Source organism: Peromyscus leucopus, chromosome 1 (genome assembly GCF_004664715.2).
Source record: "Peromyscus leucopus breed LL Stock chromosome 1, UCI_PerLeu_2.1, whole genome shotgun sequence".
In the NCBI taxonomy this organism is placed as follows: Eukaryota; Metazoa; Chordata; class Mammalia; order Rodentia; family Cricetidae; genus Peromyscus; species Peromyscus leucopus.
The window spans coordinates 169,730,480-169,745,716 of NC_051063.1; the positions used below are offsets into that span (position 1 = coordinate 169,730,480).

Below are 15,237 nucleotides of genomic sequence, written 5' to 3' on the forward strand. Positions count from 1 at the left end.
AGAAGTCAATATATCAAATAGAAATGCAAAGTGATTAAGAGTTTAGGGTCTAGCCTGGCGGCGGCGGCGGCAGCGGCTGCGGCGGTGGCGGCGGCGGCGGCGGTGGTGGTGGTGCATGCCTTTAATCCCAGTACTCAGGAGGCAGAGGCAGATAGATCTTTGTGAGTTCGAGGCCAGCCTGGTCTACCAAGTGAGTTCCAGGAAAGGCGGAAAACTACACGGAGAAACCCTGTCTAGAAAAACCAAAAAAAAAAAAAAAAAAAAAAAAAGAGTTTAGGGTCTGAGTCACACACACAGACCACCCTCAGAATATAGTAAAATATTCATGTTATATTACACCCCATACCACACAATCAAATTTTCTTTAGATTATTTCCAATATCTAATATGAATACTGCATAAACACTAGTCTTACTGTCTTGAGTACAGGACAAATAGGAGGATGCAATACATTTTTCATTGTAGAGATACTTTTCCAAGTAGTTTGTTTCCAAGGTTTCGATCCATAAATATAAATTTCATAGATAGAAAGGTCCTGTATTGAGTTTCTTACGACATTTGCATATCTATTCATTTTGTATGGGTGTTCCCCACCTATTTTGTGGAGGTCATAGGACAATTTGTGAGGGCCAGTTCTCTGGGGACAGGGAATTGAACTCAGGTAGGTTAGCAAGCCCTTTATCTGCTAAGCCATTTCGCTGTCCCTCATTGTTTGTTCATTTATATCTGTGTGGCAGTTGGGGCAGGTACTGGGAGGGAATACAGCAGGCACTCTTCCCAACTAAGCCATCTTGGTGGCCCATATACTGAGTTTCTTATTCTCATGCTCCTTGCACAAGACTTTTTTTTCTGATAACTTTTTTTTGTGAGTAGCAGTAGTAGTAATAGTAGTAGTATGTGTGTGTTTGTGTGTGTGTTTGATTCTTAACTATTGAGTTATCTCTCCAGTCCCATAAACCAAATACATGGAGAGATAGCTCAATAGTTAAGATCCCTAGCAGCTCTTCCAAAGGACAGGGGTTCAATTCTCAGTACCCACATGACATCTTATTACTGTCTCTAACTGAAGTTCCAAGGAATTTAGCACCCTCTTCTGTACAAAACATTCATGTGGTGTAGAGACATATAAGCAGCCAGAAGGCCCATATGATGCATCTGGCATCATAACAAAGACACCATTTGAATCTAATTTCAAGGTGCTTTCATCCTGTCTCCTAAACGTCTGAAGACTTTCAGCTCTGATCCATTTTAGGCCCTTGATCCATTTAGAGTTGATTTTTTATATGTTGTTAAGTGAAGGCTTAATTTCATTATTTTACCTTGATATCCAATTTTCTAAACATACCTTATTTAACTGATTATTCTTCCAACATTGTGCAGTCTTAGTAGCCTGATCAAAATTCATATGGTCACAAGGGGCAGATGGACAGCAAGAATGCCTTCCAAGTTCTGTAACTCAATAGGACAACTCTGTTTCACACCAATTAATTCAAAAGAGCCAGCAGAAATGAATGTTTTTAATAAACAGAAAAAGTGACAGATGAAATGCTGGATATGCCAACTGTGCATATCTGACATACATTATAATACATATGCAAACCTGTGCTCCATAAATACACATATTTATCATGTTAACTAATCTTTAATTTAATCATGGCTAGTGTGAATGAACAGTTCCAGGCTTTCCAATTCTAGTACACTGATCTGTATGTCTGCCTTTATGTCAGCAGTGGACTATATTAGCTTTGTACTAAAATTATGAAATCATGTACGATATCCTGCAATTTTATTGTTTTTTTTTTCAAGATAATTTTATGGCCAGGTATGGTGGTACTTGCCTCTAACCCCAGCTCTTGAGAGCAGAGACAAGTGGACCTCTGGGAGTTTGAGGCCAGCTTGATCTATATAGTGAGTTTCAGGACAGCTAGAATGGACTTTGCTATTTCTGTGCAAAATGCCACTGGGGTTTTGATCTGATGTGCATAGAACTGATAGACTGCATTCAGGGATATTGTCATCTATTAAAAAAAGTCTTTCACCAAGCTGACTTATTCTTGTAATTCCAGCCACTCAAGAAGTTGAGGCAAGAGTATCAAGTTCTAAAAGTGCCTATCACAACCAATTCAAGGCCAGCCTGATTAATTTAGTGACATCCTGTTTCTAAATAAAAATTAGAAGGCAGAGCTTAGAGTATAGCTCAGTGGTAGTGCATTGCTTACCAAGCACAAAGCCCTGGGTTCAATCCCAGTACTGCAGAACAACGTAATAATGAGATTAAGTCTTCCAACCCATCAACCCCAATGGCTGTCATTTCTTGTCTTCTTTCATCATCTCTTATTTGGTAGTTTTCTGAGTGCAAGTCCTTTATCTCCATGGTGGAGTTAATTCTAAGTATTTTATTCTTTTTGGTGCTTTCATAAATAAATACTTTCTTCATTTCCTTTCCAATAGTTCACTGATAAGGCTGGGACTATTATTGCTCAGGGGCTGAACACTTGCCGGGCATGCATGAGGCCCTAGGTTCAAGCTCCACTACTGCTGGGAAAAACAAAAATCCAATTGTTCATGGTCAATATTAGTATACAGTAATACATCTCACTTGGGCATGCTCATTTCATTAGCCAACAAATTTACTAGTTTTGCTCATTTAGTTGAGAACTTTCTGTAGAATGTTAAGGATTTTCTGTGAACAAGTTCCTGTCATCTACAGACATCTTTAGCACCTCATAATTGGGCACTCTCCATTGAGAGTCAATAGCCTGGGCCTTCTGTCACTTAGATCACAGCCGCAAGAGACCACTTATTCATGGCTGCCATGACTGAGACCCTGAGAATAAGATAGAAATACTGGATATTCACCACTCAAAATTGCAATAGCCCTGTCTCACATTTTCACAGCTTCACATGATTGCCTTGATGAAATTGATTGAATTCAAGTATTGGAAGGAAAGGTAGAACTAACCTAGAAACACAGCAAGGTGAAAAGAACAGCTGCTAAAATCCTCACACTTCAACTCACCCAATCAGTCTTCCCCCAACAAGGTGGGAAGGTGTTTATCAGCTGTTAGAGTTTCCTGGTAGAAATTTCCCAGTCACTTATGCATACTATTGTATATTCTGCAAATAGGCAAAGTTTGACTTCTTCCTTTCCAATTTGTATCCCCCTGATATTATATTGTTGTCTTATTGCTCTACTTAGAACTTCGAGTACTATATTGAATAAACATGGGGAGAGGGGACAGCCTTGTCTTCTTCCTGATTTTAGTGGAATCGCTTTGTGTTTCTCTCCATTTAATTTGATGTTGGCTGTCAGATTGCTGTAAATTGCCTATATTACATTTAGGAATCTTCCATGAATTCCAGATCACCCACCCCACCACCTTTGTCATGAAGGGGTGTTGGATTTTGTCAAAGGCTTTTTCAGCATCTAATGAGATGATCATGTGGATTTTTTCTTTCAGTTTGATATATGGTGGATTACATTGACAGATTTTTGTATTTTGAACCATCCTTGCATCTCTGTATGAAGCCTACTTGATCATGGTGGATATACATATACATATATATATATATATACATATACATATATATACATACACACACACACACACACACATATATATATATATATATATATATATATATATATATATATATATATATAAAACTAGATTTTATCCTCCAGGATGTTTCCATGATGGGCTTAGACAAGCAAGGTATTAGTAGAGGGATATACTTGTGAAGGTGAGCCTGAGATAGCCCTCAGGAAATATATGTATTTACTGTGTTCTTGAATTCAGTTTGCCTGTTTTTTATTGAGTATTTTTGCATCAATATTCGTGAGGGAGATTGGTCTGCAATTCTCCTTCTTTGTTGCATCTTTGTGTGGTTTGGGTGTCAGGGTGACTGTAGCCTCATAAAAACAGTTTAGCAATGTTCCTTCTGTGCCCCGGCCAGTGGGGTCTTCAACAGAGACCTAAGGGAGGTCCGGCGAATGAAAGGGACAAGAGACACAAAGAATGAGAGCAAGACAGGACGTCTGATCAAGCTCCATAATTTTATTTTACTCTCAAGGCATATATAGGTAGGCACAGGTGGTTGAGAGCAGGAAGGGACTTAATTATGGGGGTTGCAAGCAGGAAGGGACTTAATTATGGGACGTTCGGCCAGCAGGAAATGTTGCTCTGAAGGTTATCTATCTACCCTTGTCTAACTGCCTAATTGCTTAACTGCAGCTCATTCACCTGATATCTGAGAAGAGGTTCTGGTATCTGTGGGAAGAAGTTCAGGTGCTATGGAGACTCAAGCAAGGCCTAGATCTAAGAAAAGAGGAGAGAAACCCAAATATGGCAGCATGTGTGTCAAGGGTCGCTTAGGCTTATGGCTTCCGTCATTTCTGTTTGTATTGTGTGGAACAATTTGAAGAATATTGGTATTAGCTCTGCTTTGAAATTCTGGTAGAATTCTGTGCTGAAATCATCTGGTCCTGGGCTTTTTCTGGTTGGGTGATTTAATGACTGTTTCTATTTCATTAAGTGCTATAGGTCTATTTAAATTGTTTATCTGGTCTTGATGTAATTTTGGTATATGTTACCTATCCAGAAAATTGTCCATTTCTTTTAGATATTCCAATTTTGTGGAGTAGGCTTTTTGAGGAATGACCTAATGATTCTCTAGATTTTCTCTTTGTTTGTTGTCATGTATCCCTTTTCATTTCTGATTTTGTTTATTTGGATGCTCTCCTTGTGCCTTTTGGTTAGTTTGGGCAAGGGATTGCCTATCTTGTTGATTTTCTCAAAGAACCAACACTTTGTTTCATTCATTCTTTGTATTGTTCTATACGTTTCCATGTTATTCATTTCAGCCCTAAATTTGATTATTTGCTAGCATCTATTCCTCCTGGGTAAGTTTACTACTTTGTGTTCCAGAGCTTTCAGGTGTGCTGTTAAGTCTTTAGTGTAAGAGTTCTCAAACTTCTTTATGTGGGCATGAATGCTTTGAATTTTCCTCTTAGCACTGTTTCATAGTGTCCCATAGATTTAGGTATGTTGTGCATGCATTTTCATTGAATTCTAGGAAGTCTTTAATTCTTTATTTCCTCCTTGACCAATTGGTGATTCAGTAGAGCATTATTCAGTTTCCATGAGATTGTAGACTCTAATCTTTGTTGTTGAAATATAACTTTAAGCCACGGTGGTCCAAAAAAATAGAGGAGGTTATTTTAAAATATTAAGGACCCACCTTAATAATATTCTTTTTGGGGGCTGAGAAGAGAAGCCTGTGAACAGTGACAATTATTTTTTGAAAATGAATCTGAGGAAACCAAGCTCTTTCTTTGTCAGCTTTATTCCTCTGGGATAAAATCCTGTCTACAGAGCTACAGTGCTGTTCTCCTGCCTCACTCATTTCTTGTCTGATCTCTCTCTATATTTATCTATTGTCCCCTCTAAGTTCTATCTTAATTCTCTCATCTTAATTCTACCTAGCAGGGCCTTCTCATCTTGGCCTTACTCATCTAGTATTTCCCTATCTGGCTCTTCCTCAGGCTGTCAGGTTTCTCAGGGAAGCTCAATGGGAAGACTCATCATAACCTATCTGTAGGACAGCCCTGAACAGCAAAGGCTGGGAGGGCTCTGGTCTACACAAAACAGCAGAGGTCAGTGTACCTGGAGGGATCTGAACCTTGTGTCTCAAGGCAGCAATGGGTCAGTGAGGTCCAGGAGATAAAATGATGTCTGTGGTCATATTGTGTTCCCCAAAATATTGTGCACCCTAATAAACTTATCTGGGTTGGAGAACCGAACAGCCACTAGATACAGAGGCTAGAAAATGGTGGCACACACACGCCTTTAATCCTAGCATTCCAGAGGCAAAAATACCTCTGGATCAATGTGAGTTCAAGGCCACATTGGAAAAAGCCAGGCATGGTGACACAGGCCTTTAATCCCAGAAAGTGAGCCTTTAATCCCAGGGAGTGAGGGCAGAAAGCAGAAAGGTATATAAGGCTTGAAGACCAGAAACTAGAAGCTTTTGGCCTGGTTAAGCTTTCAGGCTGTTGAGAAGCAGTTCAGCTGAGATCCATTCAGATGAGGACTCAGAGGATTCTAGTCTGAAGAAACAGGATCAGCTGAGGAATTGGCAAGGCGAGGTGGCTGTAGCATGTTCTGCTTCCCTGATCGTTCAGTGTTCACTCCAATACCTGGCTCCGAATTTGTTTTTATTAATCAGAACATTTAAGATTCCTGCTACAAAGGTCTCTGATTTTAAGTCTTGAGTGTGACCATCACCAAACACTGCAGCTCAGTTCACTCATGAGAAAGTCCTGGCTATTCCAATACACAGCACAGGAGGCCCCATTTTCTCTGAGCACTCAGCCACTCCATCTGCCTTTAGTTTGCTTCCTGCCTGATTATTTAAGGATCTGGGTTAGCTGGGAGTTAAGAGACTATCTCAAGTTGTAAGAAGCCTTTGCAAGAATCAGTAGTACCACACAGGGCAATCATCTCTCTGTGGTCAACACAGCACTGCTACCCAATCCCAACATCACAACCAACACTTCCAATCCCATGGAGGGTGAGGACTCAGTAGCATTAATGTGTGAGCCTGAGACTCAGAATACAGGCTACCTGTGGAGGATAAATGATCAAAGTCGCTCAAAAGAGGACAGGCTGAAGCTGTCTGAGGACAACTCTCGCTTTACTCAGTGTTGTGAAGACTGGCACAGGACCCTATGAATGTGAACCTAGAACTCAGTGAGTGCCTGCCTAAGTGACGATTCTCTCTGAACATTACCTGTGAGTATTTTCTGTTTCATCCTGGCCCCAACTGCCTAAAAACAGAGGGCTAGAGCTACCATCCTCAGTCCCAGTCCCCTTGGGTTCATGACACAGACCTATCATACAGATACCTAGGCTGCCAGGACATCCTGTCCCAGCCCAAGCATATGTGGACAGGCCCAGCATTGAGCTTGAATGGGTTGCAGGGACTTCTGCCTAGAGAGGCTCAGGGTGATGGAGACAGGGGATATGTAAGACTCAGTCTCAGTGCACACATGAATGCGCAGAGGGGATGTTTGTGTGTTGTGCTTGGCAAAGATCAGGGCTTGTGCATGCTGAATGAGTATTTTCCACTAATCTCCTCCCAAACACATGCTCAACTAAGGTTAAAGCACAGCTCAAAGAGATACTATGTCCTTCTACAGAACAGGATTTCCCCTTCCCTCTGCTGACATCACATGTGACTTTATTCTGTTTGCTCCAGATGATCCAGATGTCCTGATCATACACCCCTCAAATATTCATTTACATTCAAGGACAAACCTCACATCTCCTGCCACACAGATGCTAACCCACCTGCACAATACTCTTGGTTTGTCAATGGAGAGCTCCAGTCATCCTCCTAAGAGCTCTTTATCCCCAATCTCAACACTAATAATAGTAGATCCTATTCCTACCTCATGTATAACATTTTTACTGGAGTCAATAGAACCACAGTGAAGCAAATTACAGTCCTTAGTAAGTGGACCTCTGAAATATCAAAACCAGGTTTGTAGTGGAGTCTTTTGGCTTTCTGGGAAGGTGCAGAAGCATTTAATTTCCAGCCCAGGACTATGGGAACAAGCAAAACTCAGTCTTCCTCCATGCCTCCTGCTCCATCCCTATGTCTAATGGCCTCCTGGTTCTCTGGTTTCTGCCTGATAGGGATGGAGCTTGCAATGTGAGGAGGAGGAGGTTCTCCCAGTATTAAAAAGTCTTCAGTTATGTGAGGGACTTTCCATGATTAGGAGAGCCTCAAGGTCAGGATTTCTTTCTGTGCCTAACACAAGCTTTCCTGTCCCCTCCATTTTCATTTTATGACCTCCATGACCTACAAGGAACACCCAGGGCTTTCAACTGTGCTCACTTTCTTATTCTCCAAATTGGAGGAGAATATTCCCCACACATGGGGACTAGACCTTTGCTCCCAGGTCTGCTCCTGTCTCAGCTCTGAGTCCATGGGATGGGAAGAGTGGGTGGAAAAGGTGTCTGGAGCCCTGTTCTGAGTCAGGGTGAACCATGTCACTGACATTTGATGATGCTCTTTTGCTTACTCTTCTCAAGATTCAAAAAACAAATGTCAGCTGAATGTGGTGGCCCACATCTTTGATGCCAGCACTTAGGAGGGAGAGGCAGTTAGATAGTGTGAGTTTGAGGCCAGCCTGGTCTACATAGCAAGTACCAAGTAAACTAGCACTGTACAGTGAGACCCTGTCTCAAAAAATACCAGTACTGAGGATTAGAGTGTCAGTCTGTGGTCAGCACTGTGACTATTCACTTCTTCTCTGTATTATTTAATCCATATCCATGGGGCAGGAAATAAAACTTTTCTTCAAAGATAAATTCTTCAGTTAGGGATTTCTCCCTGTCCTGAGTTCTAGCCTTTAACCCCTTTAAGATTAGCTGGGCCATCTTAGCCCCATGACAAATTATTTAATAAAAAATAAACAGAAGGCTATTTCATAAAGGAGGGATCCGACAATTCACACTCACAGAAAGTGTGAGCAAGAATTCCCACAAAAATCATTGGGAAATACATTCCCTCCACCATGAGATTTCAGGACAGGTGGGTTGAAGAGGCTCCCAGTGTGGAATCTACGCAAATACCCTGAGTCAGGGTCACCGTGGGTCATCTTGGTAGGAGTAAGATTCAGCTCTTTCTTTACAGACCATATCTTGAACATGCAATCTTGCAGAAGGCCCCTTCATTGTAAGGGCCTGTGAAATGGCTGAACTCGCTGAGGGTGAAGGACTCTCAGCTGGTTCCCTCCATATTTATCCACAGAGCCAGTGACTACACCCTCCATCCAAGTCACCAACAACACAGTCGAAGATTTTATCTCTGTGTTTCTGACCTGCTTGTCAAACGACACTGGGATCTCCATCCGTTGGTTCTTCAAAGGCCAGAGTGTGGAGTTCAAAGACAGGATGCATCTGTCCCAGAACAACAGCACCCTCCAAATATACTCTGTGAGGATTGAGGATTCTGGGGACTATCAGTGTGAAGTATCCAATCAAGTCAGTTCCAAGAGGAGTGACCCCATCCAGCTGGACATAATACGTGAGTGATTTCTGTTCCCTCCTTGCTCCATAGTGTTGGGGATGAGGCAGTTTCTTTATCAACAGAATGCAGAATTGGTCAAAGTCACAGGGAGAAAAACATTGTTCAGGAAACAAATACAGCCAGCTTAGTGTAAGATGCATGTTAATCTCATGATAGGATGCCAAGCAAGGTGAGCAGAGTGCTGCATGCCTTTAACCCCAGCACATCAGAGGCAGAGACAGTTGGATCTCTGAGTTCCCAACAACCCTGGTCTTTGTAGCCAGTTTGAGGTTAGCCAGAGCTACATAGTGAAATCCTGTCTCAAAAGAGAGAGAGCATGAAGCAGGAGGCATAGAAGTACAATGCCAGCTCAGATTACATGTGAGACCCTGTCAATAATAACAATAATAGATGTCAATAGAGCAAATAAAAATGCAAAGTGATTAAGAGTTTAGGGTCTGAGTCACACACACAGTCACCCCAAAGAAACTAGTAAAATATTCATGTTACTCTACACAACTTTGGACACATTCAGATCTTTTTTAGGTTATTTCCAATACCTAATATGAATACTGCAAAGAACCTAGTCTTATTGTGTTGCAGACAGGAGAAAGATAGGAGGAAACAATACATTTTTCACTGTAGAGATACTTTTTCAAGTAGTTTGTTTCCAAGGTTTCGATCCATAAATATAAAATCCATAGATAGAAAGGACCTGCAATGAGTTTCTTACTACATTTGCATATCTGTTCATTCTGTGTGCATGTCCCACACCCATGAGTGGAGGTCAGTGGACAATTTGTGGGAGCCAGTTCTCCAGGGACAGGGAATTGAACTCAGGTTGGTTCACCAGCCCTTTATCTGCTAAGCCAATTCCCAGGCCCACATTTATTTGTGCATTTATCTCTGTGTGGCAGTTAGGGGCAGGTACTGGGAGGGAATACAGCAGGCACTCTTCGCAACTGAGCCATCTTGGTGGCCCATATACTGAGTTTCATTTTTTTTTAATATAACTCTGTGTCTGTTTTTAATGCAAAAAGCCCATTTGAAACATTGCTTTCTGTGCATATTTCAGAACCAACAAAGGTATGCAGACTGTACCTCAAAAGTAGTTAGTGTTTTATTTTAATATTGTGTTAACACTGTTTAAAGTTAGACAATTAGGCTATTTTTTCAATTGTTCTTTTCCAAGGTAATTAACAAGGTAAAGCAACTTAGAACAATATATTGTTCCTCTTTTTATAAAATTTTCTTCAAAAGGATCTTGAGAGAAAAATCATAATGAATTTGGAAGGTAATATAAAGTATCTCTGAACAATTTTAATTTTTCTCAGAGTACAATAAAAACATGCCAACGTATCTTAGCAAGGCTACTTTAAGCTCAACTCAATGTTTCAGTGTGCTTTTATGTTTCTCATTAGACTCAAATTTGGACAATTTTAAGAGATGAGCTCACTGTGATTGCGTGGTTAATTCAAGTGTGGTTAGTTACCAAACTTGCTATTCCTGAGGTATAATGGCCCTAACATGCTAAGCACAAGATCATCAATGATACTGAATTGAGGAAAAACAATGAAATGACAGGCTAAGAGAAAAAAAGTAAAAACAAACAAAAACCTGAAAAAATTCCAGCCAAGTGAAGGTCGTGATTGTAAAAAGGCATGCCATAAGAAAGATAAAAAGCCACAAACGGATCCTCTGAAGATATGTAGAGTATTTGATCAAATTATTTGTGAGACTTTTGAGGTACAGCTTTAGCGTTATAATAACTTTTTATAAAATATAGACTGTTTTATCAAAAATATTTATACATTCTGTTATAATATATTGCTTTCGACCTCAATAACTGCCAATATAAAATCTGGATCCAGTGGCCTAAAATGTACAAATGCACTTAATATAAATGCTGGAGTTTGAGGTGTCTGCTTGGCCACTGTACAAAAGTGATGAAGTGGTAAAATTAAATAATATGCCTACAACACAGAATACATTACAACGTGTACATATACATGTTCACAGCATGTATACCATGATAATATCTATGGTTTAACAAAGATAGAGTTCCCTTCTACAGCAGACACAAGAACAAGATGACTAGGTTGATAAAAGTGTAGAATGCATTATCGATAAAGGGTTAATCAGGCTCACTGACTTTGGACGACCCAACGGAACATCCTCCAGGGTGTCTCGACTTTGGGAATGCATACAGTTAGCACAGTATCTTGGTTCCAGCTGATCAGAAGGCCTCACTCTTTTTTTTTTAATTTTTTTTTAAATTTATTTTACAACACCATTCAGTTCAGCATAATAGCCACAGATTCCCCTGTTCTCCCCATCTCACCTCCCTCCCCCTCACCCCAGCCCACCCCCCATTCCCACCTCCTCCAGATCAAGGTCTCCCCCGAGGACCGGGATCGACCTGGTAGACTCAGTCCAGGCAGGTCCAGTCCCCCCACTCCCAGACCGAGCCAAGCGTCCCTGCATAAGTCTCAGGATTCAAACAGCCAACTCATGCAACGATCCCAGGACCCAGCACCAATGCACAGCTGCCTCCCAAACAGATCAAGCCAAATGACTGTCTCACCCATTCAGAGGGCCTGATCCAGTTGGGAGCCCCTCAGCCTTTGGTTCATAGATCCTGTGCTTCCATTCATTTGGTTATTTGTCCCTGTGCTTTATCCAACCTTGGCTTCAACAATTCTCGCTCATATAAACCCTCTTCTTTCTCACTAATTAGACTCCCGGTGCTCCACCAGGGGCCCAGCCGTGGATGTCTGCATCCAGATTCCTCAGTCCTTGGATGGAGTTTATGGCACAACTATCAGGGTGTCTGGCCATCCCATCACCAGAGTAGGTCAGTTCCTGCCATCTCTCGACCATTGCCAGCAGTCTTTTGCGGGGGTATCTTTGTGGATCTCCGTGGGCCTCCCTAGCTCTCTGCTTCCTCCCCTTCTCATGTGGTCTTCATTTACTATGGTCTCCTATTCCTTGTTCTCCCTCTCTTTTCTTGATCCAGCTAGGATCTCCCACTCTCTTTCCCTCGACCGTCGCTCTTCATTGTTCCCACTCATGACCAGGCTGTTCATGTAGATCTCATCCATTTCTCCGTGTCTTTTTTGGGTCCCGTTTTCCAGGTAGCCTCACTGGTGATGTGAGTAGCAGTCCAGTCATCCTTGTTCCACATCTAGCATCTTCCTATGAGTGAGTACATACCATATTTGTCTTTCTGAGTCTGGGTTACCTCACTCAGGATGATTTTTTCTAGATCCATCCATTTGCCTGCAAACCATATGATGTCATTGTTTTTCTCTCCTGAGTAGTATTCCATTGTGTATATGTGCCACAATTTATTTATCCATTCTTCAGTTGAAGGGCATCTAGGTTGTTTCCAGATTTTGGCTATTATAAACAATGCTGATATGAACATAGCTGAGCAAGTGCTCTTGTGGTATGATTGAGCATTTCTTGGGTATATGCCCAGGAGTGGTATAGCTGGATCTTGGGGGAGATTGATTCCCAATTTTCTAAGAAATCGCCATATTGATTTCCAAAGTGGTTGTACAAGCTTGCATTCCCACCAGCAGTGGAGGAGAGTTCCCCTCGTTCCACATCCTCTCCAGCATAACGTGTCTTCAGTGTTTTTGATCTTAGCCACTCTGACAGGCTTAAGGTGGTGTCTCAGAGTTGTTTTGATTTGCATTTCCGTGATGATTAGGGATGTTGAGCAATTCCTTAAATGTCTTTCAGCCATTTGAGTTTCCTCTGTTGAGAATTCTCTGTTTAGTTCTAAAGCCCATTTCTCAATTGGACTGTTGGTCGTTTTGATGTCTAATTTCTTGAGTTCCTTATATATTCTGGATATCAGTCCTCTGTCACATGTGGGGTTGGTGAAGATCTTTTCCCATTCTGTAGGCTGTCACTTTGCCTTGTTGACCGTATCCTTTGCTCTACAAAAGCTTCTCAGTTTCAAGAGGTCCCATTGATTGATTGTTTGTCTCAGTGTCTGTGCTACTGGTGTTATATTTAGCAAGTGATCTCCTATGCCAATGCGTTCAAGACTACTTCCTATTTTCTCTTCTAGCAGGTTCAGAGTAGCTGGATTTATGTTGAAGTCTTTGATGCACTTGGACTTAAGTTTTGTGCACGGTTACAGATATGGATCTATTTGCAGCCTTCTACATGTTGACAACCAGTTATGCCAGCACCATTTGTTGAAGATGCTTTCTTTTATCCATTGTACAGTTTGGGCTTCTTTGTTTAAAATCACCTAATTGTAGGTGTCCTGATTAATGTCAGTTTCTTCAGTTTGGTTGCATTTGTCCACCTGTCAGTTTTTATTCCAGTATCAAGCTGTTTTTATTACTGTAGCTCTATAGTAGAGCTTCAGGTAAGTGATTATGATGCCTCCAGAGGTTGTTTTATTATACAGGATTCTTTTGGCTATCCTGGGTTTTTGTTTTTGTGTATGAAGTTGAGTATTGTTCTATCCAGGTCTGTGAAGAATTGTGTTGATATTTTGATGGGGATTGCATTGAATCTGTAGATTGCTTTTGGTAAGATTGCCTCTTTTTTTTTTTTTTAAAGATTTATTTATTGTGTATTATGTATACAGTGTTCTGTCTATGTGCCAGATCTCATTACAGATGGTTGTGAGCCACCATGTGGTTGCTGGGAATTGAACTCAGGACTCCTGGAAGAGCAGCCAGTGCTCTTAACCGCTGAGCCATCTCTCCAGCCCAAGATTGCCTCTTTTACTATGTTAATCCTACCTATCCATGAGCATGTGAGATCTTTCCATTTTCTGACATCTTCTTCAACTTCTTTCTTCAGGGACTTAAAGTTTTTGTCATATAGGTCCTTCTATTGCTTAGTTAGATTTACCCCAAGGTATTTTATATTATTTGTGGCTATTGTAGAGGGTGATGTTTCTCTGATTTCTTTCTCAGCCCATTTGTCATTTGTATAAGGAGGGCTACTATTTTTTTTTTAGTTAATCTTGTATTCTGCCACATTACTGAAGGTGTTTATCAGCTGTAAGAGTTCCTTGAGAAAATTTTTGGGGTCACATATGTATACTATCATGTCATCTGCAAGTACTGAAAGTTCGACTTCTTCCTTTACAATTTATATCCCCTTGATCTCCTTTTGTTGTCTTATTGCTCTAGCTAGAACATCGAGTAGTATATTGAATAAATATGGGGAGAATTGTCAGCCTTGTTTTATTCCTAATTTTGGTGGATTTGATTTGAGTTTTTCTCCAATTACTTTGATGTTGGTTGTTGGCTTGCTGTAAATTGCCTTTATTATGTTTAGGTATGTTCCCTGCATTCCTGATCTCTCCAAGACCTTTATCATGAAGGGGTGATGGATTTTGTCAAAGGCCTGTTCAGCATATAATGAAATGATCACGTGGTTTTTTTCTTTCAGTTTGCATATATGGTATATTATATGGAGAGACTTTCATATGTTGAACCATCCTTGTATCTCTGAGATGAAGCCTACTTGATTAACATGGATGATTGTGTGATGTGTTCTTGAATTCAGTTTGCTAATATTTTATTGAGTATTTTTGTTTCAATGTTCATCATAGAGAGTGGTCTGTAATTCTCTTTCTTTGTTGCATCTTTGTTTGGCTTGGGAATCAGAGTAACTGTAGACTCATAGAAAGAGTTTGGTAATGTTCCTTCTGTTTCTATTGTGTGGAACAATTAAAAGAGTATTGGTAGTAACTCCTCTTTGAAGATCTGGTAGAATTCTGCATTGAAACCATCTGGTCCTTGGCTTTTTTGTTTGGGAGACTTTTAATGATGGTTCCTATTTCCTTAGTGTTATTGGTCTATTTAAATAGGTCATCTGGTCTTGATTTAACTTAGGTATGTGGTACCTATCCAGAAAATTGTTCATTTCCTTTAGATTTTCCAATTTTATGGAGTACAGGTTTTTGAAGTATGACCTGATGATTCTCTAGATTTCCTCCTTGTCAGTTGTTATGCCTCCCTTTTAATTTGTAATTTTCCGAATTTGGATGCTCTCTCTCTCTGCCTTCTGGTTAGTGTGGATAAGGGCTTGTCTATCTTGTTGATTTTCTCAAAGAACCAACTCTTTGTTTCATTGATTCGTTGTATTGTTGTCTTTGTTTCTATCTTATTGATTTCAGCT

At 40.6% G+C, this 15,237-nt stretch overlaps 1 protein-coding gene across 1 annotated transcript in view; it reads left to right on the top strand.

Moving 5' to 3' along the window:
* The first annotated feature begins 8,826 nt into the window (after window positions 1–8,826).
* Window positions 8,827–15,237, top strand: part of LOC114688528 (carcinoembryonic antigen-related cell adhesion molecule 1-like) — an 875,221-nt gene continuing 868,810 nt past the window's right edge. The window contains exon 1 of the mRNA XM_037210996.1: window positions 8,827–9,096. Within this exon, the coding sequence (XP_037066891.1) occupies window positions 8,964–9,096 (133 nt within the window). The 5' untranslated portion in view covers window positions 8,827–8,963. The remainder of the gene's footprint in view (window positions 9,097–15,237) is intronic.